The sequence below is a fragment of the Oxyura jamaicensis genome, chromosome 20 (genome assembly GCF_011077185.1).
Source record: "Oxyura jamaicensis isolate SHBP4307 breed ruddy duck chromosome 20, BPBGC_Ojam_1.0, whole genome shotgun sequence".
Lineage (NCBI taxonomy): Eukaryota > Metazoa > Chordata > Aves > Anseriformes > Anatidae > Oxyura > Oxyura jamaicensis.
Window position 1 is genome coordinate 14,852,801 of NC_048912.1, and position 22,401 is coordinate 14,875,201.

A 22,401-nucleotide genomic window follows, 5' to 3' on the forward strand; every position below is an offset into this window, starting at 1 on the left:
GGATGGGGATGGGGATGGGATGGGGATGGGATGGGGATGGGGATGGGATGGGGATGGGATGGGGATGGGATGGGGATGGGGATGGGATGGGGATGGGGATGGGATGGGGATGGGGATGGGATGGGGTTGGGATGGGATGGGGTTGGGATGGGATGGGGATGGGATGGGGATGGGGAGGGGATGGGGATGGGGAGGGGATGGGGATGGGATGGGGATGGGATGGGGATGGGATGGGGATGGGGATGGGGATGGGGAGGGGATGGGGATGGGATGGGGATGGGATGGGGATGGGACGGGATGGGATGAAGAAAAGGGGCCAAGGCGCTGCATGAGCACCCCGGAGCTCCCCCAGCTCCTCATCACCCCACCACAACCAGCAGCACCCTGGAGCAGCCAAGCCCCCACGTCCCCCACATCCCCCAAATCCCCCGGTGCAGCAGCCCCGTGTCCCCCCGTGCCCCCCGGGGCGCAGGCCCCCCCCAGCAGGGACAGGGTGTGAAGCCGCAAGCGGGGTGAACGCCAGGTTAATCTCCCGCTGGAGCTTCCCTCTGCAAACAATAAGACAATGCCCGGCCGGGGGCCGCCTGCGTAAACCAGTGGTGCGGAGGGGAAGTTGTAATATTTGGATTTAGCACTCGGTAAATTAAGGGAGAAAAAAAGGAAAAAGCGCTGGGGGTAATCAGAGCGGGGCTGGCCCCGTGCCCTGCCCCACGGCCCCGAGGGGCTTTGCAGGGCCTGTGGCCGGCCACGGCGGGCAGGTAAAAGGGGTCCGGGGGTCCCGGGGGTCCCGGACATGTTCCCAGTGCTGTGCGGAGCCCGGGGTCATCGCTCAGGCTGGTGCAAGCACGGCATCTCCTGTGACACAAGAAAAGGGATCAGGGCCAGCGGTTTATTTTAATCCAGACCTGCTCGAGCTCATGGGAAATAAAAGCCCTGCTTCTGCAGCTGGGGTGGCTGGGCAGGAGAGGTCCCCGGGGGCACGGTCACCTCTAGCTGACAGCGAGCGGGGTGCCAGCAGAGGGGGGTCCCCCTGGGCACAAGGGACCCCTCCGATGAGGCACAGGAGCCGTGGGCACCCCAGGTCCAGTGTGCTGGGCCAGGAGCTCCTGGTGTCACCGTGGGGCGCGCAGCCCCGGACCCAAGAGGGGCTTTTTTGGGGGGCAGGGGCAAGGGAGAGCGCTGCAGGGCCGGGGTTGGCTTGGCCAAACCGTGGCGACGGTTTGGGGGCGTTGGGCTGGACCCCAGCCGGGGTCTGGCACCGTGCTACGGGACCCAACGGAGCGCTGTGACCCACCACACACCCCGAGCAAGGTGTCCCCTCTGCGGCCACCACGGGGCCACCGGGGCAGCCGGTGGCGAGCCCCAAAACGGGGCCGGGGCAGGTGGGGGAGAGGTGAGCAGCGGGCAGCGGCGTGCGGGGAGGCCTTTCGGCACGGAGCCACGCGTGCCTGGAGCCCATTCCCAACAGGAGCTCGTTATCAGCGGCGAATACTCGCAGCGGTCCCAGGGGGGACCTCCAGCCCTTCCCCTCCACCTACCCCATCTCTGTCCCGCTCCGGCCCACGTCAATGCGGGCGCGAAGGTGTCGGAACAATCGCCTGACAAAGAGCTATTTTTAGGGGCCGGGGCTCGGAGCGAGGATACAGCCCGGGCCGCTGACAATGGGGGGAAGGGGGCCGGGCTTCCCCAGCGAGCACTCGGCAGCAGAAGGACCCGTAAGATTTCCTCGATGACCCAGGCCCGTACAATACAAGGAAAGCGCAAGAGGGAGATACCCCCGCCAAGACGAGCTGCTCCTTTACCTAATGGGAGTGACCCGGGGTGAAGGGGGGCTGCGGGACGCGGGCAGGAGGCCGCCGGCCGCTCCTCCCGCGGGTGAGGCGCCCACGCAGGGAGGGACACACGCGGGGAGGGAGACACGCGGGTGAATGGTTCCCCACGAGGCCTCGGGGGCTCGGGCACGTGGGCTCCGGGCAGGGCCGGGCAGGTTCCTGCGGGCAGGGGGCTGGGGATGGGGCTCAGCACGAGCCCCTCTTCCCCGGGGGCCATCTCCTGGCTCTGGGTGAGCTGTGGTGCTTGGCCGGAGCCCGGCCACCACGGCAGGGTGTGCACCAGCACGAGGCCACGCGTCCCCACTGGGGTGACACGAGCCCCCCTGTGTGGGCAGGGGGGTGTGGGGGGGGTCTCGGTGTGGTTTTGGAGGGGGGCTGGCTGGGTTTTGAGGTGTGGAGGAGTTGGTAGTGGTAGGTCGGAGGTGGGTGGGCTTGGAGGTCTCTTCTGACCTAGGTGGTTTGGGGATTCTGTGACCCTGCGGTTCTGCGGTTCTGGGATTCGTGGATTTTGTGATTTTGGAATTCTGTGTCTGTGTGATTCTGTGATTCTAGGATTCTGTCATTCTGTTATTATGAGGTTCTGTGGTTCTGTGATCTTGTGACTCTGGGATTTTGTGTTTCTGGGATTCCGGGATTTTGTTTCTGGGGTTCTGTCATTCTGGGAGCCCGTGTTTCCGGGATTCTGTGACTCTGGGATTCTGGGGTTTTGTGATTTGGGGATTCTGTGACTCCGTCATTCTGGGGTTCTGTCATTCTGTGATTGTTTCCCTGTGTTTCTGTGACTCCGCGGTTCTCTGGCCCCCCCCCCCCCCCCCGGGGCCTCCCCGAGGCTCAGCCCGCAGCAGAGCGGCCGGCGGGCTCCCAGCTCCGGGCAGCCCTCGGGGAAGGGCCGCAGGCCGGGGCCGAGCACCCCACCGGGGCCCAACCCGGGCCGGGCTCGGGGCTCCCGGGGCCGCCTCCGCCGGTTCCCGGGGCTGCCCGGGAGGCCGGGGCCGAGGCCGGGACAGGGCCGAGGCTGTTCCCGGCCCCCCCCTCAGGCCGCCGCCGGCCCCGTCACGGGCCGCAGTTGCCCCCTGGCGGCGGGCCCCCCCGCACAGGCCGCGCCTCACGGCCAGGCCTCCACCTCCCCTCCTCCTCCTCCGCCCGAGGCCTCCCGTTCCCCACCGCCCCCCCCTCGTCCCCTCCCGGGCAGCCCCCGCCTGATCCCGGCCCCCGCATCCCGGCCTCCCCTCTAGGCCTCCCCTCACCCCCCCCACCTCCCCCCTCAGAACTACAACCCCCAGAACCCCCCGCGGCGCTCCGCCCTCCCTCCCCCCGCTCCGCGCATGCGCCCCCGCCTCCCCCCGCCTCCTTCCCGCGGCACGTCGCCGGTTTCCGCTTCCGGCGCGCCTCGCTCTGGTCCCTGCGGCTGGCGGCCGAGCCTTGTGCCTCCGCCATATTGTCTGTGTGCGCCCGGCGGGCGGCGGCGGCGGCGGCTCCGGCAGGTACCGGCGGGGCCCGCTGAGGCCCGGCACGGCCCCGAAGGGCTCGGAGGCTTCCCCTGACCTTCCCCGGGTCCCGACGGCGGGGGGGGGGTAGGAGCCGCCGCCGCCCGTCCTCGCCCCGCTTGGGCCGCGCCGTGGGGCCGGGCCTGGGGCCGCCCCTCGGAGGAGGAGGGGGGGGGGGGCGGCGGCGGGAGCGGCACGGAGAGGGGGGGGGGGGGGAAGAACGGGGGGGGGTTGGGGGGGGGGGTCAGGGGGCTGCTCCGGGAGGGGCTGAGGGCCCCCGGGGAGCGGGGCCGGACGGGGGCTGCCCATGGGGCCGGCTGTGGGGCTGCTCGTGGGGCCGCCTATGGGGCCGGTTGTAGGGCCGGCTGTGGGGCTGCGCATGGGGCCGGCTGCAGGGCAGGCTGTGGGGCCGATCATGAGCCTACCCGTAGGGCCGGTCCCGGGGCTCCCCCCCCAGCTGCCCAGGGAGCCCCCAGCCCGGTGGGCGGGTGGCCTTCCCCTCCCCTGGCCATCCGAGGGGGCCCGCTCAGGCGGTGTGGGTGTTCCTCGCTCTCAGGGCTTCCCCTCCCCTGCCTGCCCCCGGTAGGGCCCCCCCTTTTTTTCCCCAAGTCGAGGGGCGAGGGGGGGCGGGGGGGGGGGGGGGGGGGGGGGCTCCCGGGCCCCCCCCCCCCCCGGGCGCCGGGGGGGGGGGGGGGCCCCCCCCCCCCCCCCCCCCGCCGTAATTCAGTGCCTGGTGCCTCGGGGCAGGGGGCTGCGCGTGGCTGCTGGTGAAATACGCTTGGGAAACGAAAGGGCAGATAAGATGATGAAACCCCGTGCGTTCGGCAGATTATTCTTCCTTAACCGAGGGCTCCGGGTCCGACCAATAAAGTTTGGGTTACAAACCCGCGGCCGCTGCCGTGTGTTCTGCTGACAGCAGCGGTTGCTCTAGGCAGAGCTGGCGAGGGCCGGTGCGTCCCTGCTGCGGGTCCTGGGCCGGTGCTGGTGAGCAGAGCCACCCTCCGTGCCCGGGCTGGGAGCTCGCTCCTCGGCGTTCTTTGTAAGCTGCCTGGGAGCTCGGTCGTGCGGTTTTTCAGTCTGCCCCTGCTGGGGGTGGCAGCGCCGTCTGTGGAGGGGCTTTGGGGGCTTCTCCAGGCACGCAGAGGCAGCGGCGGTTCTGCGTCGGGGCAGGCAGCAGCCCGTGGGGCTCAGGAGGTTCCCTCGGTGCAGGGCTGGCGTTGGCGCCGCGTTGCCGCTCAGCCGAGGCATTGGGTGCGAGTCTGCCGGGCTGGGCTGCGGGAGGAGAAGCGCTGCTCACCCCGCGTGCCGTCGGTGTGGGCACGGCGCGGAAAACGCCACAGGTTGTGCCCGGGGAGGGGAGCGTGGGGCAGGGATGGAGAAGCGGGCTCTGGGGGGACGGTGACATCGGCACCCGCCGCTGGCAGACGCGAAGGGAAACGGCTCCGGGGGGGTTTGGTGAAATGGGCCGGGGCTCGCTGGGGGGCTGGCGATGCTCCTCCGCTCGAGAGGCGACGCGAAGCGGTGGTGGAAGCGGCGAGCGGGGGTCGCCGCGAGGCCGAGGTGCGAGCGCTGCTTCCCGAAGGGGGGAGGCAGAAGCGCTGCCGTGGCGAGGCTTCAGGTGGGTGCTGGGTGCTGCCGCTTAGGGGCCTGGAACGGCTTCGTGGGAGCAATCTGGGGAAGTCAGGACAGGGAAAGGCGGCGTCAGGGTGGTGGTACAACAGAAAGAAACCGCTTCCAAAGCGGTGGGAGGCACCGGGAGGTAACCTCCCAGCCTTGCTGATCGGCGGTGTCCTTACGCCTTCCACCTGAGGCTTTGCCGCGTTCCCTCCTTACCGATCTCATTTTCTCTTCCTGCCTTTCCTCGCGTCCTCGGAGGACTGAGGGAAGGAAGACAGAGGCAGATGGGTGACTTTGTGGCGGCGTGATTAATTTGTGTCACATTTCTGGCGAGGCGGGGATTATTTCTGGGTTACCGGACCCGTCGCCTCCACGGGTCGTCACTTCTGAGCCTCGTACCTCGGGGCGTCGGGTTTGGGGTCTGCAGGGGTGAGAAAACCCAAAGCAGCGTGGGGTTTCTTGTCCTGTGAGGGTCCTGAGAGAATAACCCCGCGGGTTTTGGGGTCAGCAGGGGCTGCTCTGCCTTGGGCTGGCTGCAGACGCTGGCAGTGACTGCAAGACGACTCCTGGATAATTCTTAAGAGCTTGGATATCTCCTTCCAGGGGGTTCCAAGAGCTGACTTGCCTGGAATTTCCAGAACCCGGTTGCAGCACGGGCCATCTCCTTTGGATCCAGGAAGCCTGCTTTGAAGAGGAGACGGCGGCCGCCGGAGCTGGCGGCAGTTCTGGAGCTGAAAGCAGAGCGTGTCCCAGCCCGGCTCTTGGGCTCCATCGAGGTGCCAGACCCGTCCACCAGCAGCAGGGACCGAGGAGGAGCGGGGCTGTCGGGGCGGCCGCTCGCGGATCTCCTCCTGGGGCGGGAGGATCTCAGTGATTTTCCACAGAATGTGTTTGTTTGAGAGGCAGGTCAGGACCCCGGGACTGATTGCTCGTGTTTTTATTGAGGTGCCACCTCTTGCAGGTCGGTGCAGCAGGCCGTGGAGCTGCTTATCCCCTGCCTGGGCCACGCTCTGGGCGTCGCTCAGCGGCGGGCAGTAAAGGTGCGCGGATGCAGGTGGGAAGTGCTGGGCTGGGACGGGACGTGGCTGCGCCCTCGGGTTCGGCAGCGGGCCTGGCAAACCGGCACTGTTGGCACGGAGGAGCAGACGTCTGCACGAACCCTCGGAGCACCCAGGGCTCGGGCAGCCCCGTGGGTTTTAGGAGCGGGCAGAGCCGGGCGTGCTGTGCAGCGCTAGCACGGGGTCACCCGCAGGATCCGACCCTCGCGGGGCGGGAGAGGTCTCGCCGCGTTTTGGAGCCATCCCTCCAGGAATCCTCGTGGGTCAGCGGGGATGAGCACCACGAAGGAACCTCCTGCCTGGAGAAGGAAGAGCTCCTGCACCGCTCGGTGCCTTACAGGCTTTGGCAGATTGCTCTCCCCGCCTGTTCCCAGCGGGCTGTGACGTTCTGGCCTTACCTCGCGCAGATCACACCGCCCTGGTCACCCGCCAGGAGGAGAGGAGCTCTCCTTGCCCGCTGATGAAGTTGGGTAGAGCCTGCATCACTGTCAGCTGAATCACGGGCTGAAAGCTACAAGATTGGGCACTTCGGGAGGTGGCGGCGCGTCCAGCAAGGCACAAAGACGCATCCTCCTCCAAAGCCACCTCTTAACGCTGCCCGGCGGCTTCTCTGGGTGGTTTCGGGGGGCAAAGACCGCTGGCTGGAGGCGGGCAGCCCTGTCCTGCGCGGGCTGGCCACGCTTTGCCTTGGCACGGCCAAGGTGGGGTCGGCTCTCGTGTCCCTGCCGAGCGATGGACGTGAACAGCTCCGAGTTCCCAGAGCCCACCAGCAGCAGCTCTGCCCTCGGCCGGGGGCTGTCCCACGCGTGCTGAGCCTGTCGGGTGCCGGCTGAGCTGCGGGGACGGTTCCCAAAGCGCTGCCTGCGTGGTGGGCACGGCTGTCCAAGGATTCCCCGAAGCAGCGACGCGCACCGCAGCCAGGTTTGTCCCCCCGGCCCCAGGAGCCTCTCCTGCCTCTGGGTCAGGGTGCCCGCACACGAGCGACCCGGCTCAGTTTCGTGCTCCAGCTCCGTCGCGCCACCGCGGGGGTCAATCCGCTGAGCCACGGGGCTGTCGGAACTCCGCACGCTAATTAGGGAGGAAAACAACCGCCTGGCTTAGCGCTAATTACGAAGGGAGAACTTTCCAGAGGGCGCTGCCAGCTGACCCGCTGTCAGCTGAAACATTCCTGCTCCTGAGCTTCCAGGAGGAGCTGCCCGGCGCTGCTGGCGTCCCGCACAGGGGGGGTTTGGTAATTCTGCTTGGAAAACGCTGCCCCGAGCTCTGGAGTTCAGCAGCGTGCTGAGAAGAAAGAGAATCGCCCCGCTCCCCGCTCAAGTCCTTGTGAGCAGTCTTGCTTTGGCGTGGTCGAGACTAAAGAGAAGTTCCTCGGGGCTGCTCTCAGGAGCCCCGGTCCCTGCCTGGCAGCCGTGGCCGTGCTCCCTGCGGGGCACAGCGCCGTGGCTTCACCCCGAGGGGACTGAGCGCAGCTCTGCCCGCCCCGGGCGGAGCCCCCGAGGGCAGAGGGTTGCCAGCGGCGCCGTTTGGCCGTTCGTGGCCGTGCCGTTGTTATTTGTTGGCTCTCCCAGCTGCCCTTTTAGCCGTTTTTACTTGTGGCATGGATCTGAGGCGGGGGCAGTGCCGATGCCCCCTGCCCCGAGGGGCTGGGAGCCACAAGGGCCCGGGTGTCCCGCCGGCGTCTCCGGCTGCTGCAGCTGGTTCCAAACAAGCCTCGGTGGGGGTGTCAGGGAAAGCTTTCCCTGCCTCTGTGAGCTAGGCTGGCCGCTCAGGTACGATGGAGAGGCCGTGATTTTATGGGAGGGTGGGAAGAGCAGAGCTTCAGAGCTGACCAGCTCTTCCCTGTGACCCCTAGGAGATGCGGCGAGGAACCTGGCAGCCCCTGGCAGCCTCCTGTTGCTGGAGGCCGTCCCGGCTGCCGGGCCCGGGTACTGGTGCAGCTGCCAGCGCCGGAGCTCTGGAAGTGTGAGGATGTTGTAGGGATGGCTGGCCAGCCAGGCTGGGACTCCGGGAAGCTGCGGAGGATCCGTGGGAGCTCCTCTAGAACGGAGCTGGTGGGGCTCAGAACGGGAAGGAAGGAGGAAGGCAGCGGCTGAGCTGCTGCCGGGGCGCAACAGGCGCCGCTTGCGCTGATTGAGAAGTGTCAGAGCCAAGTTTGGGCCAGCTCTGGGGCATCAGCATCAAACGTGGAGGTACAGCAAAAACATTTCCTGGTCCTGTGGCCCCCCCCCGTGCAAGGGATGACTTCTTCGTTGGCAGACGCTGCAAAGAGTTTGGGGGAGGAATTAGGAACGCGGGTCGAGGAAGCGCCGCGCTCAATTTTCGGAGCTCGCTCGTGCAGAATTACTCCGAGATGCTCCTCCGCCTGTCAGCTCTTTTCCCCGATGGCTGGTCATGTCTTGTTGGAATTCACCAACAGCTCTTTCCCTTCCTGTTTTAAGGGAACGTGCGAGGTCTTCGTGCTTCAGCCTTTACTGGTTCTCCGCAGCCGGCTATTTAAAAGAAAGCTGGAAAATAATTTTGGTGGAGCAGCGCAGCTGGGGCAGACAGCGCAGCTCCAGAAAATACCAAGAGAAAAGTTGGGTCTCAAACCTCAGCTTTTTTTTTTCAACTCCGTTAGCTTTTAAAATCTGCTTCCCAATTGCTGCTGTCCCTTTAGTAGGTAAATGGGTTTCGGGAAAGGATGGAAAATGTCAGTTCTGTTAATCCAGGCTTGTTTCTATTTCAGCTGTAAAATCACAGAAAAATATAGGCTGCGAGGGACTTGTGGAGGTCACCTGCTCCGTGCTCGCGTTGCTGCAGTTCCAGTACGAGGAAAAGGCAGGAATTAGGTTTCTGTTGCGAGGCGGAGCGCGGTTTTTGATGCAGTCGGTCGCTGTTGCTTCTTCCTCCAGAGTTCAGGCGGGGTTTGGTGGATGCTGCCCGCCGGTCGGCTGCGCCGCGCCATTGAAGCACGTCCCGAGCTTTTGGTTTCAGCAGCACCTGCCCGGTGCGAGACGTCCTCCGAGCGCCGCAGAAGCGAGCGCGCCATCCCCGGGCGGCTGCGGAGGCAAGGGACGAAGGGAGCTGCGGGCGGAGTGGCCGATGACTGGGATGTGCCCCCTAACGCAGCACGTCGTGCGCTTCTGGTCTCAGAGGCCGGGTTCGGGCCGTCTCTGCGAAAGGTGAGGTCTCTCCGGAGCCTGGTTCCAGGCTGCCTGCCGGAGTTGTGCTCCAAAAGAACCGGCGGCTGCCTGCCCGTGGGCTGTGTGCCACGGCTGCAGCCGGTAACGAGCTGGCGCTGGCGCTTCGAGGCATTTCCAAGGGCGGCTCTGAGTGTTAAAGCAGCCGCTGCACCTCCCACACGGGCTCCTGCGGCAGGGCTGTCACCGGGCCGCGGCCGGCGGTGTGTTCGGCGTGTCTGGGGCAATGCCCTGAGCGGAGGAGCTGCTCTCTGCCCCGCGGCAGGCACGCCCTGGCATCGAGCGGCAGGTGCCAGGCGGGTGACCGAGGGCTTTGTCCTCGCTGCTCCCTGCGGCGTGGCCTCGGCGCTCGTCGTCCGGTTTCTTGGCTGAGCGCTTCAGCTTTGCCAGAGAGAGGACGATTTCCAGAGGCGCGTTGTGCTCTCCTGAGGCTCGAATGCTTCTCCGTGTCACCCCAGACGTTGGGTGTCTCCTGGTGGCACTTGAGCCACGCGTGGGTGCAGCACAGGTCTGGTGGCAGGACGGCTCCTTGGTGCGGCAGGGGCCGAGCTGCTGGAGCTGCTGGCACAGAGCTGGGCTCGGTGCTGCGGGGGGGGGGCGCTGGGGCTGGTTTTGTCGCGGGTTCTTTGCTGCCGGCTTCCTTGGAGGTGCTCAGTGGTGTGCTGGACGTGGCAACGCGATCTGCTTTATGAGTGCTTGGGGCAGTTCCTCCCACCGTACGTTACCCTCTGGTGCTGCCGGTCGTGCAGGAATTAAGAAATGACCTCTCTGGCTTCTGACCACGGTGGGATTGCCACTCCTAGTGCAGGATTTCAGCCTGAGACCCGCACGCTCACCTGACGCTGCGTGACCACGCCTGTACCGCTGGTTTGTCCTCGCTCCTCCCTGCTGTGAGGAGCTTGGATCCGCTACCACCTCATCCCTCCTCGGGGGCAGGGAGAGCAAGCTGTGAATCGATTCCTTAGCGCCTCGAGTAGACGAAGTGCAAAGTTCTCAGGCGAGGAAGTTTGTGCGTGTAAGTAGCTGCCTTAAGACCAAATCCTCTCTGCAGATTCTTCCCTCTGCCTGTCAGGAGCAGCAGACGCTGATACCTCCCCTCACGGGCGTTGGGTGCCGCTCTGAGCCGCTCCAGTCGATGATTTCCTGAAAGAAACCTTCCTGAGCTGCCTGTTACGGCACAGAGCCTGTGCGAGGCTGCAGCTACGTGACAAGAAAATATCCGCTCTGAAGTTTGATCTATCTTTAGATGATGGGATTGATTTCTCTCTTTTTTTTTTTCCCTGCTGAAACAATGACCTCGCTCAGCCGAGCGCTGTGGAGCAGCCGCGTGCTTCCTTGGTACGGAATCGGGCTCAGAAGTTAAAACTGCCAAGTCATCTGAGGCGTGGATGGCCTCCGTTGGTTCCCGCCCGAGCCCTGGGCAGATGAAAGGAGCAAGCGGGTGTCCTGCAGGAAGCACGAGGAGAAGCAAAACCAGGATGCAGACGTTGAAATCGGGCTGCGTGGTGCCGAGCGCGGCCTGGTAGAGGTGCCCCTGCTGCTGGCCCTGCCTCCTGGGCGTCCGAGTCGTGGACGCGGGGTGTGAGGTCTGGGGTGATTGCTGCCTGATCTTTGGGAACTGTTTTGTTCGGGGAATAACGCGCCGGGAGCTGATATTTTGGGTAACATTTCCCGTTCTCCGCTTACCCCCACCTGGCTGAAGCGTCCCTGCGTTGCTGGCTGAGGCCGGTCCCGTCCCTGCCGCGTCCCTTTGTGTCCCTCCGTGCCCCCGGGGCTGGATTCCTGCTGCCCTGCCCACCTGGAGCCGCCCTCGAAAGATTTCCTTTCGTGTCGGTAGGTCAAGAAATGACCCGTGTTACCAGGGTCTGTGCCGCTAGAGGAGGCTTAGTCCGTGCCAGAATCAGAAATATGAACGTTTCTGCGTCCGAATGCGGGACCGGCTGCTGGGGGCGTGGTATGAAAGGGGGAAGGACGTCAGGGTCCTGCCCCCGGGTCGCCCCCTGCCCTCGTAGCCCTTGCTGGGGTCCTGCAGCAGGCACCAAAGCCAACGGCGGGAAGCTGCTGCCAGCAGGATTCTCCTTCTGGAACTTTCCTCTTGTGCAATGCCTCCCGACAGCCTTAACGAGCCGCTCCGAGTAGATTCCTAGCTCCTTCTGATTAATTTCTGATTAACGGCGCTGTTCCTTCCTCCCGCAGGGTTGCGGCTGGCTGTTTGTGTGAGGGGATGGGATGGGCACAGCAAATCACCCCCGTTCAGTGCCACCGTGCGCAGCCCTGAAGGCCCTGCCGGACGCCCCGACCGAGCTCCTCCGCCCCGCGGCACGGCTGCCTTCCCCACGAGTCAATTTGGAAGCTGACGTTCTTGTATTTAAATGCTTTATAAGCGTGTCAGCTTCCACTTGCGGAGGGTTCGAGGGGCGCGAAGGCCCCGCTTTTAGGCAGGGCAGTGCCTCTGGGACGGGGGCAGAGCGCTCAGCAGCGGCTGTCGAGGTGCGGGGCTGTCTGCCCTAAAACATCAGGCGTCCTGCCTGGCTCTCAGCGGGCTTTATTGGCGGTACCAGGGATGGCATTGTGCTTTTGGTGGGTGGGCTGGATTTATAAAAACCAGGAGGGTTAAATGGCTGGGCCAGGGTCTCAGCTATTAGGTTTTGGTAGAGGAGCCGTGATTCTTGCCCGACCACGGTTACGCCACCGCGATATCTGCGCTTCCGAACGTTGGGTAACGTCAGCAGGGTCACCTGCAGGTGTTTCTCAATCCTCATCTCGGGGCGTTGAACCCCTGCAGCGTGTCGGCAGAGTTGGAAGCACGCCCTGAGCCTGGCGGGGAGGTGACGACGTTCTGGTGACTGGGGTCCTGCCGAGGTTCTCTGCGGCCTTCACCAGGCCCCGAGAAAGCGGCGTGCTCCAGAAAGAAGCTTTGCCTCTGTGCTGATGGGTTTGTTTCTACTGAGGATCCAGCTGTTGACCGTGATCCCTCTTTTAAGGGAAGCAAAAGCTGAAGCAGACTTCCCGAGATCGTTGGGTGAGGGAATCGACGGCAGCCCGGTGTCGTGGAGGCCTGGCAGAGAGCTGCTCTGGGGCTGGCGTCCTCACGGTGTAAATAGCCACGGACGGGGGTGTCCCATGACACACAGGGGCTTCCTTCTCAGTTCTGTCAATTAATCACAGTCATGGTCAAACTTACCACGATTTTAGCAAATCTCCTGTTTCAAGGAAGAAGTGAGGCGCTTGCTGAGCCCTTGGGACAAACGGCGTGAAGACACCGTCAGGCATCTGCAGCAGCATTCTTCCAGTGTTTGCCTAAAGCCTGGTAATCCGGCCCAGGCGCCGCCGTCCTCTTGGACGGTTGGATTTCTTCGAGCACAGGAGGCTGGGACCGCAGCTGGTGCCCAGCACTGCTGGCTGCCTCTGCCAAAAAGTCCTCCGAGCGTCTTCAGGCCCCGAGTGGTTTGTAACGACTGGCCTCGGTGAGATCTTCCGGACGTCCTGAGCTCCGACCGACTGAATTTTAACAAAAACCGACCGTGGGGACAGCAGGGGAGCGAAGCTGGCGGGTCTGAAGCTGGTTTGGTGTTTGTGAGGCAGAGCGACAGGACTGCTCTGATGAGGCCCTTCTGAATTGCGAGTCCCGGGGTTCTGCTTGAAGTGCAAGCGGGTGCTGCCAGGAACCGACGCTTCGGGCTGTGCTCCGTTTGGGTCGCACGGGTGACCTTGTCAATCTGTCGGCTGTTTGTGCGTTGCAAGAGGCGCAGGTCGCAGAGGTTCTGCTCCACGCGCTGGTGGCGGAGGCTGCGGGAGGAGCTGCCCTCGCTGCGGAGCCCAGGGGAGGAGGCCCCGTGCTGATACGGAGCGCGCCGCGTTCCTTCCCCTCTGGGGAGTTATCTCTGCAGCCATAAGCTAGAAACTGGTGCCCAAAGTCGCGAGGTGTGCGCGGGGTGTTACCTCTCTTAGCGGGGCCGAGTGGTCCTGTGCTGTGCGAGGGAGAGCAGACAGGGCCTGACAAACCATCCCGGGCCCGTGGCTAGGCTCCAGCTTCTCCTTTTCAACAGCTTTTAATGATTAACTTCAGTATTTTTATAGTATCTTGAGATTTTTAACCTTTGGTTTATTTTCTCTCTGCAGCTGGAAGAATCTGAGGCCCGTCTGAGGCCTTTCTCCTCTGTCCAGCCTCGGAGTTCGGGTAGCCCCTGGTTTCAGACACCTCCTCACTTCCACCTGCCAACCTGTCTGATATGTCGGGACCCGTGCCGAGCAGGGCCAGGGTTTACACGGATGTGAACACACACAGACCCCGGGAGTACTGGGACTACGAGTCGCATGTTGTTGAGTGGGGGTAAGTCCCGGGGCCGGGATGGATCCTGGCAGGATCCCCCGCCGTGGTGCGAGGGGAGCACCTGTGCTGCGTTAGGCTCTTCCGTGCCCTGTGGCGGTGTGCGTGGCACGCGTTAGGGTCACAGCTTCTTCTTGGAATCACAGGAATGGAAGAATAACCTGCTGCGTTATTCTGAAAGTGTTTCTTGTCAAAATTATAAATTATAAATCCCCAGCAGTGCAGGAACATCTCCCTTAAGAGTTTGGATTGAGGAGTTTTTGCCGGGTAGCCAGGAAACTTGTCCCTCCCTCCAGAGGGAAGGAAATCATTTTTCTCTGAAACATTTCTCTAAATGGTCCTGGGTGCAGGGCCCAAAAGAAGTGGAAAGATGTTTCTGGTGGAGGAGGGAAGAGACTCAGCAAACTGAAATAGGCACCTGGCGTTTTGCGACTCCTTGCTCTGCTCTCTGCAAGGGACCACAAAAGACACGTACGCTCCTCCTCGAAGGAAGGAGGTGTCTAAATTGATCTCATGACTAAACCGTCCAAGATTCAGAGGGCAGCACTGCCAGCTCTGTAGCTCTGTGTTCCTGCTTCGTGTGGCAGGGCTCGGGCTGAGTCCTGTCCTCAGCCTCGCTGCAGTTCCAGTTTCCTCAAGTGCGTGCTGGCTTCTGGGCGTAAGTGCTGCCTCGTGCTTCGTCTCTTTAAACGGGCCAGCCCTGGAGTTTTGGCCTTAATGGCTTTATTGATATTTTAACGTTATGGTAGGGAAAACGTAGCTTCCCAATCTATAGAGGGCTGGAAGGCATGGCTCAAGTTTGCTGAGGCTGAAATGCAGGTGAAACTGCAGAAGAAACGGTTTCTGGATTGAATCTGACTTGGGCAAAGAGAAGCTCCCTGGTTCTTAATTGGTGGTCGTCACACGCAGATTTCAGGTGCTGGTTAAGCCACCTTGTCTGCAAGGTGAGTCAGTGATTTGAGCGTAGGGGCGTGCCGTGTAAACTGATGGAAGTGATGAACTCCTGGGAACTTCACCTTTTTATCTCCACAGAAATCAAGATGACTATCAGCTAGTTCGAAAATTAGGCCGAGGCAAATACAGCGAAGTATTTGAAGCCATCAACATTACAAATAATGAAAAAGTAGTCGTTAAAATTCTCAAGGTGAGCAGGGATTTGGGCAAAACATGGGGTCTGTCTTGAGGTGACCGGGAGGTCAGAAAAGGCAGCATTTGGTCTAAAATGCTTTTATGTTCTAAAACGGAAATCCTCAAAGCCTGGTTTGGAGCCTCATTGGGTGAAATAGGCTGTTCCGTTACCCTCCTTCTAAGAAACCCCGTGCTTCGTTACCGAGCTAAATTGCTGCCTGCAAGGAATTCCCCGTTCTCGTAAGGAAGCCCTGATGTGCAACAGGTTTTTACTTGGAGCTAGAAAAGACTTCAACGGCTGACCAGAGAATTCCCACCTCCTCTAACCACCGGCGCCCTGGCGTGCTTTCAGGTGGATGGAGGCCTCTGAGCTAAGGGGATCGTTGTCCTTTAAAGCCAGCGGTTAAATTCACTGGCTGCTAACCTTGGTTTTTGCAGCTCTGCTTTGCGTGCTGCGCTGCGGTTGTAATACCTCCCCAGGCTGAGTTAGGGTCTCCTGGAAAGTGGTTGTTCCACAGACGGGGTTGGAGAAGTGCCTTCGTTTAGCGGCCCTCGGGTAGCTCGGACTTCTCATGGCTACACATTTACCACACGCCAGTTAACGAGTTTTTGACGATTGGATCACGTTCAGACAACTTTTCTTTAAACAAAGCCAAATTCGTAACCCTTTTTCACATGAAACTGGCGCTTGTGGCTGTCAGGAACGTATCGTTAGAAAGGAGACAGCAGATGCTTGAGCCCTTACTGGAACGATGCATAGGCAGGTAACGAGCCCGACACGTTGAACTGAATTTGCAAAGCTTCCGATGTATTTTGTGAACTTGGTCACGTACCTTTGCCACCAAGATGTTGAGCTGTGAGCCCCGCTTTACCGGGACGCTTTGTCTTACGCTTTGTTTTTTTATTCTACAGCCTGTTAAAAAGAAGAAAATCAAGCGTGAAATCAAGATCTTAGAAAACTTGCGAGGCGGTCCCAATATAATCACTCTCGCAGATATAGTAAAAGACCCCGTGGTGAGTATGGAAGGAACCCAAAGGGTTCCCTGGGGTCATGGGTGAAGTTGCTGTGTTTGGCTTCAGCTCCGATTTGGCTTTTTGTTTTCTCCTGCTCTTAAATCGTGCTTTTGAATCCCGTAATCAGATCACCCCTTAATCTGATTAACTTCCTGTAGAGGCCCTTCCCCTGTGGGTCCCTTCAGCCCCTCTGTAAGGAGGAGGCAGCAGGGAACTCAGACATTAATTTGCTCTACAGGAGAACTGCAGCGGGCTTTGGCTCTGTTCCCCCTGAGGGCAATTGCAGCCATGTCTGAGGCAGAGGGGGGGGTTTTAGCACTTTTAGAGTAAAAATATTTTAATTATCCTAAATGTTGATCTCAACAAGACTTAACATTTTTTTCTGTTTCAGTCTCGGACCCCAGCTTTGGTTTTTGAACATGTAAACAACACAGACTTTAAGGTACGGTCTGGGTTGTGCACTTCCAATGTTTTCCATTTGAAAGCCACTTGTAATCTTGTTCTGGGAAGAGGCAAGTACACAGCAGGCAGGCACGTTACTTGTGCACTTCCTTCCGCCGTACCAGCTGTGTTTAAAGATGAATTTACTTGGGAAGTAAAGCAGAAGTTTGTAATTAGTCCCTTAGCACCACCTTGCCACAAAAGCTGGAGATGAGAGTCCAGATTCCAAATGGCACTGTAACCTTTGGAGCTAATTTGTGTTATTTTGTGGCCCGTCGGTGCCTGTGGTAGCTTTACTCCCCCTGAGAGCAACCTCGGTCTTCCTGAGACGCACTCTGCAGGGTGATGGCTCCTGCTGCTGGGGGGCGAGTGCAGCCCGAGGGAGGTGGTGGCAGGAACTGGAGCAGAGTGCGCGTCCTGAGCGCAGTGGGAAGTAATCCGAGTATGTGATTTGTAAGGAGAGAGGAACAGACTGAACGTCTGTGGGATCAGGGGAACTTGGGAAACGTTTACTGGTCGTTGCAGTGGGTTTGGAGGACTGCAGCAGCAGGGAGCGGGGCTGGGTTCTTCTGGATTGGCACGGACGTGATGTCTGTCCTCAGTGTTGAGCGCTGATGTAATACGTTTGTTTCCCACAGCAATTATACCAGACATTAACAGATTATGATATTCGATTCTACATGTATGAGATTTTGAAGGTAAGTTGGTGTTTTGCCGCTTCGACAGTTTGTTTTTAGGATTTGTACTCAGCTAATCCTGTAGAGATGGTTGTCCTGCCATACTAATGGGGGAAAGGGAAGAGAAACCCTACGGAGGAATTGCATGGAAAAATCTACATCGGGTCAAATATCAATTGTTTAGCCTTGTTTCTGCAACAAACTCTAGTCCTCTTCTGAGGATAGGAAATTCTGGGTTGGATACACCAAGATAAAGCTGGATCCTAAATCAAAAGCCTCTGAAAACAGAAAACTGTAGCTGGCTGGTTTTTGGGTTTTGTTTTGCTTTCATGTAGTGTGAATTGGGTGTATTTGTTCTCTGTTTTCCTCTTAGGAGTCTGGGGAAGGGGGTGCTTTTTTTGATCAATAGGGCCTAGCACCTCTGCTGTTAGGGACTCTGGAATTCCATTTTTATGAGGAAGTGCGTGAGGTGAAGCCAGACGCTTCTGTAGCTGGTGCTTCATTTTGAGGGGGAGCTCTGGAGGTGTTGCCTGTGGTCTGTGAGTCCAGCCAAGGATGTAACGCTGACAGCAGAGTCTTGCTGCCTGCTTAGACTTAATGTGTGCGGAACATTCACTTCTCAGTATGATTGAACTTGCAAGGTTCTTGCTGTTCCAGAGTACTTTGCTTTCACTTACAGGCTCTAGATTACTGCCATAGCATGGGAATCATGCACAGAGATGTCAAACCTCACAACGTCATGATTGACCATGAGCACAGAAAGGTAACGGGGCAGGGCGGGTCCTGCTTTTTCTCTTGGGAGACCAGGGATTCATTTTGGGTGCTGCTGCGTGGAGGTGGTAGCAGACAAACTCGAGGGAGACTGCGCTTCTATCTCGTGAAAAATCTTAAATGAAATCCCGTAATGGGTTAAGTGTTTCGAGGAGGTTGGTAAGGAGAAGTATCTTATTTAGACCAGCTGATGTTGGTGTGGGGAGAATACCTAAAGAGAGATTCCAATCTGCTTCAAAGTAACCGAAAATAGAACGCTTGGAAGTGAAGCTTCCAGCTAAGCCCACTTGTAGTGGGGCTCAGCAAATGGAGAGCTGGTGCATCCCTTGAGCCATTTTTGTTTGTTTCTCTTCTGCTGTTTCTAGCTTAGACTAATAGACTGGGGTTTGGCTGAATTCTATCACCCTGGCCAAGAGTATAATGTCAGAGTGGCTTCCAGATATTTCAAAGGACCTGAACTCCTGGTAGATTATCAGGTAAGAATGACCAGCGTTTATCACTGACATGTGTACAGAAAGCCCGTGCCATTTCAAGGTAGTGAACGAGAAACTCAGATATTTAGAGACCTGAAACCAAATACGATCTATTCTAAACTACATCTAAAAAGCAGTGGCTTTAAAGCCCCTGATTAAAGAAACCAGGGAGTTATCTGAGGACCTGAGGAAGAGCTGCAGAACTGTTGTCATGGATCCTGGAATACAACTGTTGGATTTTTTTTATCAAGGCCGCTTCTGCAGTAAGGTACAGAAATGAAGCAAAGTCCTCATGAGAATAGCTGCTGCTGTGTGAACTTCTAAAGCTATAAAAACATCCCATAATCCGATGGCAGTTTGCATTATGGAAATGCTGTGGGCTGGAAACGTCAGTGAAAGGGCAGGGTTCAGATGGTGCTGGTGCTGAATGAAGGCACTTGGCTGCCTGCTCGCGGACCTTGTGGAGTCAGCGCTTTGTGCCGTTAGGCTTCCCCTCCCAGCCCGCGTCTCTCCGTGGCTGATAACACCGAAGGCTGCAGTGAAAGTAGAAAGAGGCACTGGGTCTTTGATACCTCTATGGAGGAAGATGGAAATAGGACAGCCGCGGTTCTGCTAAGTGCTGTAATCCCAGTTTGAGTGACCGGCACAGTGAGCTGAGCAGAGGTCTCGTGGTGGGGATGCACAGACCTGTTTCAGGCCGTTCCCAGCGTAACGTGGCCATGTTTGTACCACGGGGGAGGGAGGGGGGTGCTGTTAGTACTGGAAATCTTTTCTGCTTAATTCATTAGACATTGAATTGTCCTTCTGGTTTTGTACAGATGTATGATTACAGTCTGGATATGTGGAGCTTGGGTTGCATGTTGGCTAGTATGATATTCCGAAAGGAGCCATTTTTCCATGGCCATGACAACTATGATCAGGTGAGAGCTGGTCATGTTCAATCTCTGTTCTCCTAACACGAGGAAGGTTTTCTGCCCGTGCTTCTGTCAAGGGATCCAAAGAAGAATTTAAGTATTTCTCTAATGACTTCTTTGCTCGGTTTGAAGCCACATTCCTTCTTAAAAGTGTGCGATGTTTTCTGACCCCGTAAATAGAAAGAGATTTATAGTGCTTTGTATTTATGAACTCAGCAGGTATCTGGAAAAGTTATAACCGGTATCTGGAGATGTTCTGTTAAGGCTGGTGTTCTGGTATGTAGATCTGCTCTTCCTGAGGTTACATGTCATGTGGAAAGCCCCAGCCCTATCCATCTCCTAAGCTTCAGTGTTCAGAGTAGGCAGCTCCCCCCAGGGCTGCCTTGGCTTAGTGAGCCCCAGCTGAGCAGGGATGTGTTTATGGTGCCCTTTGCTTTGCTGGAGCAGTCGGAGCCATGAGGTGACCCCGTGGCTGCTGGCTGAGACCACGTTGAAGCTCCAGGGGAATGTGCTGCAGTGTCTTTATGCTGGCGTTGCCATTCCCTCACAGCAGTGACTCCTTTTTCTGATTGTTCCTAGCTGGTGAGGATAGCCAAAGTGCTGGGAACAGAAGACCTCTATGACTACATTGACAAATACAACGTCGAACTGGATCCCCGTTTCAATGACATCCTGGGCAGGTGAGCCAAATTCAGAACTAGCCTAAATGCTCCTGAGTTCTTAGGTCTGGACATGCCCTGCTTTGTCAGCAGAGCTTGAAGAGCAGAGCTTGAAAAACTTCTGCTTCAGGGAGAACGTGGAGCCAGGATTCTTAAAGCCTGTTGCTTTGTGCCTTCAATCCCTTTTGCCAGTGCTTCCTATGCGCCTTCAGCTGCACTTGAGGAAAGATTTTAAAATATCATCTAGGTAATAAATGAGCTAGCAGAGTATAAAGCATGCCGAGCAAACGCTACCTTCAGAACTGTAGCACAAAAATAAAGGAGAAGCGCGTGTTTCTCAGGGCTGCAGCACAGAAAACCAGTTGCTGCTGATGGCATTTCTGTATCTTTTTCCTCAGACTTATTTCACCTGTGACACGTGCCCAAAGGAACAAATGTTGGGGGGTATAAAAGAGCAGAACCTGAGACTTTGGGCTTATAAACTCATTCTAAACTTGGCTTCCTGTGCTGCCACAGCCGTGCCGCCGCGTGGTGACACAGCGTACTGCTGCTCTGTGCTTCTGCGTGGCTCTGCCCCCTTGCTGCCACACCGCGCTGCACCCCAGCTGGGAGATGGGCAGCTGGTGCACTCCTTGCTTTTCAGAAGGGTGAAGCCTCGGCCTGGTTTCATTTGGGTATCTTTTTTTTTTCCCCTGCAGACACTCCCGTAAGCGATGGGAGCGCTTTGTTCATAGCGAGAACCAGCACCTGGTGAGTCCAGAAGCTCTGGATTTCTTAGACAAGCTGTTGCGATACGATCACCAGTCACGACTCACAGCAAGAGAAGCCATGGAACACCCCTACTTCTGTAAGTACCCGCTCTTACGGTCATCGGCTGTTCAGACAGCTCTTCCTCTGCCCCTGGGAAATCTCCACTCCAGTAGGTGATGCAGATAAGAGCAAAGAAGGGCAGCATAATAAGCCTGCTCTTTGCGAATAATTGTGATGGAGCTGAAACTGCTTGTTTCTGTGGTGGTGAAGTAGGGCGCTGCCACCTGCAGCTGCTGAGGAAGCTGTGATGTGCCGGTGAATCAGCAGCACGGTGCTAAAAACTCCTTGGTGCTAAACCCGTGCAAATTGCAGCAGGTGTCTGGTAAAACCTGTGTCTGATAAAACCAGGTAGCTCTGGTTTGATAAACAGGCCCTTTTTAAACTCATTTTGTTGCTAAGTATGCACCTTAGTGAGTGGTGCATCGAGGTCTTGCTTTTGCATGTGAAAATGAAACTTTCCCTAGTGAAGGTGTTCACGTGTTTGCCGATTCCTCACAAATCTCAAGATGAAGGTCTCTGGGAACAGCTGCGTAACAACGCAAATACGAACACTCGGTTCAGCTGAAAGCTTTTACAGTGAGAGCTGGAGAAACAGCTAAATGTCTAAACACAGGTGCAGGTTGTATTGACCTCAGTGTGGGGAAGGACGCGGCTGAAATTCCCTCATCTGCTCCAGTAGTTCTGGGAGGTGGGAAGGGGTTGGTGACGGTTGGTGTCACTTGGTGTAGGCGGCTGTGCGCTCAGCCCACGGGCAGCGTGCTTCAGCTGCTGTCTGGCGAGGCAGCACCTAAGGGGGGTGTGCTCTTCCTAGATCCCATTGTGAAAGACCAGGCTCGGATGAGCTCCTCCAACATGCCGGGTGGCAGCACTCCTGTCAGCAGTGCGAGTATGATGTCAGGTCAGTTCTGCCATTGACTCTTCCTGGCGCGGGCGGTGTTAGAGCCTTTGTACAAGCTGTGTGGATGTCGGGATCCAGGAGGGTGAGTTCTGCAGGTGGGGCAGTAGGTCTTCTCCTGGGACGGATGATGAGGGCAAGGAGGGCCACGAAGAAGCAGGTGGGAGAGAGAAATGAGGCCTCCCTGCAGCCTGACCTGCTTTTCGGGTCCTGCTTTCTAAAAGTGCTTTGCAGGTGGTTGTTCTGGCAGCAGTTTGAAGGACAGCGATCCTGCCACGCAGGGCCACATCTGCCCTTTGTCACACTTGACCATACACAAATCTGAGCTGCAGAGAGCAGCAGCAGTTCTCTCATCTCAGCTTATTTTGGAAGCTCTGAAAACACAACAAAGTGCCACCAAACTGACCTACAAAGCTAACGGCCTTGGGGAAGCTGAGCCGTCCTCAGTAGCGGTGCGCCGGTTTCGCTCTAATTCTTGCTTACCTGTCTCTGTTTCAGGGATTTCTTCAGTGCCAACACCTTCACCCCTTGGACCTCTAGCAGGCTCACCCGTCATTTCTGCCACCACCACGCTGGGGATGCCCGTTCCAGCTGCTGCCGGCGCTCAGCAGTAGTGATGGGCTCTGTCTCCTGCTGCCTGAGCTGAGTCAGGTGGGGAAGAGGTTTCCCCCTCCGCCTCTCCTCAGGACGCAGCTCGTGCCTGGCAGGGGAAGGGAGGGGATGAACGCTTTGGAGGCACCGTGTCTGAACTGTTGCTTGTGGATTTATAGTAGTTCAGTCATTATATACAAAATTATTATAGGCTGATTTTTTTTTTTTTTTTTTTTTTACTTGAACTTTTCGTAACTCAGGGGATTCCCTGACAATACCTACAAATGGAATATTTCTTGGACAGTTTCCCACCCCACCCCCCCCCCCCTCACCCCCCCCCCACCCCCCAAAAAAAACAAAGTACTCTTCATTTAAGAACAAAGACGAACCAACAGCATTTCCAAGCTATTGCATCCTGCTGGAAATCTCTTCACGTTCCCACATTACTCCTCCATGAGCCTACGCCCTGGGGGATCGTGCTGTTCTCCAGAGACCCCCGCCCCAGGTCTCTGTGAGGCAGGGGAG

The 22,401-nt window shown here is 58.4% G+C and overlaps 1 protein-coding gene across 1 annotated transcript; it reads left to right on the top strand.

The window, feature by feature from the left end:
- Positions 1-3,204: 3,204 nt before the first annotated feature.
- Positions 3,205-22,225, top strand: CSNK2A1 (casein kinase 2 alpha 1). Its single transcript, XM_035343602.1, has 13 exons — positions 3,205-3,316; positions 13,296-13,506; positions 14,536-14,647; positions 15,544-15,645; positions 16,037-16,087; positions 16,725-16,784; positions 17,443-17,526; positions 17,900-18,010; positions 18,826-18,927; positions 19,501-19,601; positions 20,279-20,427; positions 21,202-21,288; positions 21,784-22,225. The coding sequence occupies exons 2-13, from the start codon at positions 13,406-13,408 to the stop codon at positions 21,897-21,899; spliced, it is 1,176 nt and encodes a 391-aa protein (XP_035199493.1). The 5' UTR covers positions 3,205-3,316; positions 13,296-13,405; the 3' UTR covers positions 21,900-22,225.
- The last annotated feature ends 176 nt before the right edge of the window (positions 22,226-22,401 follow it).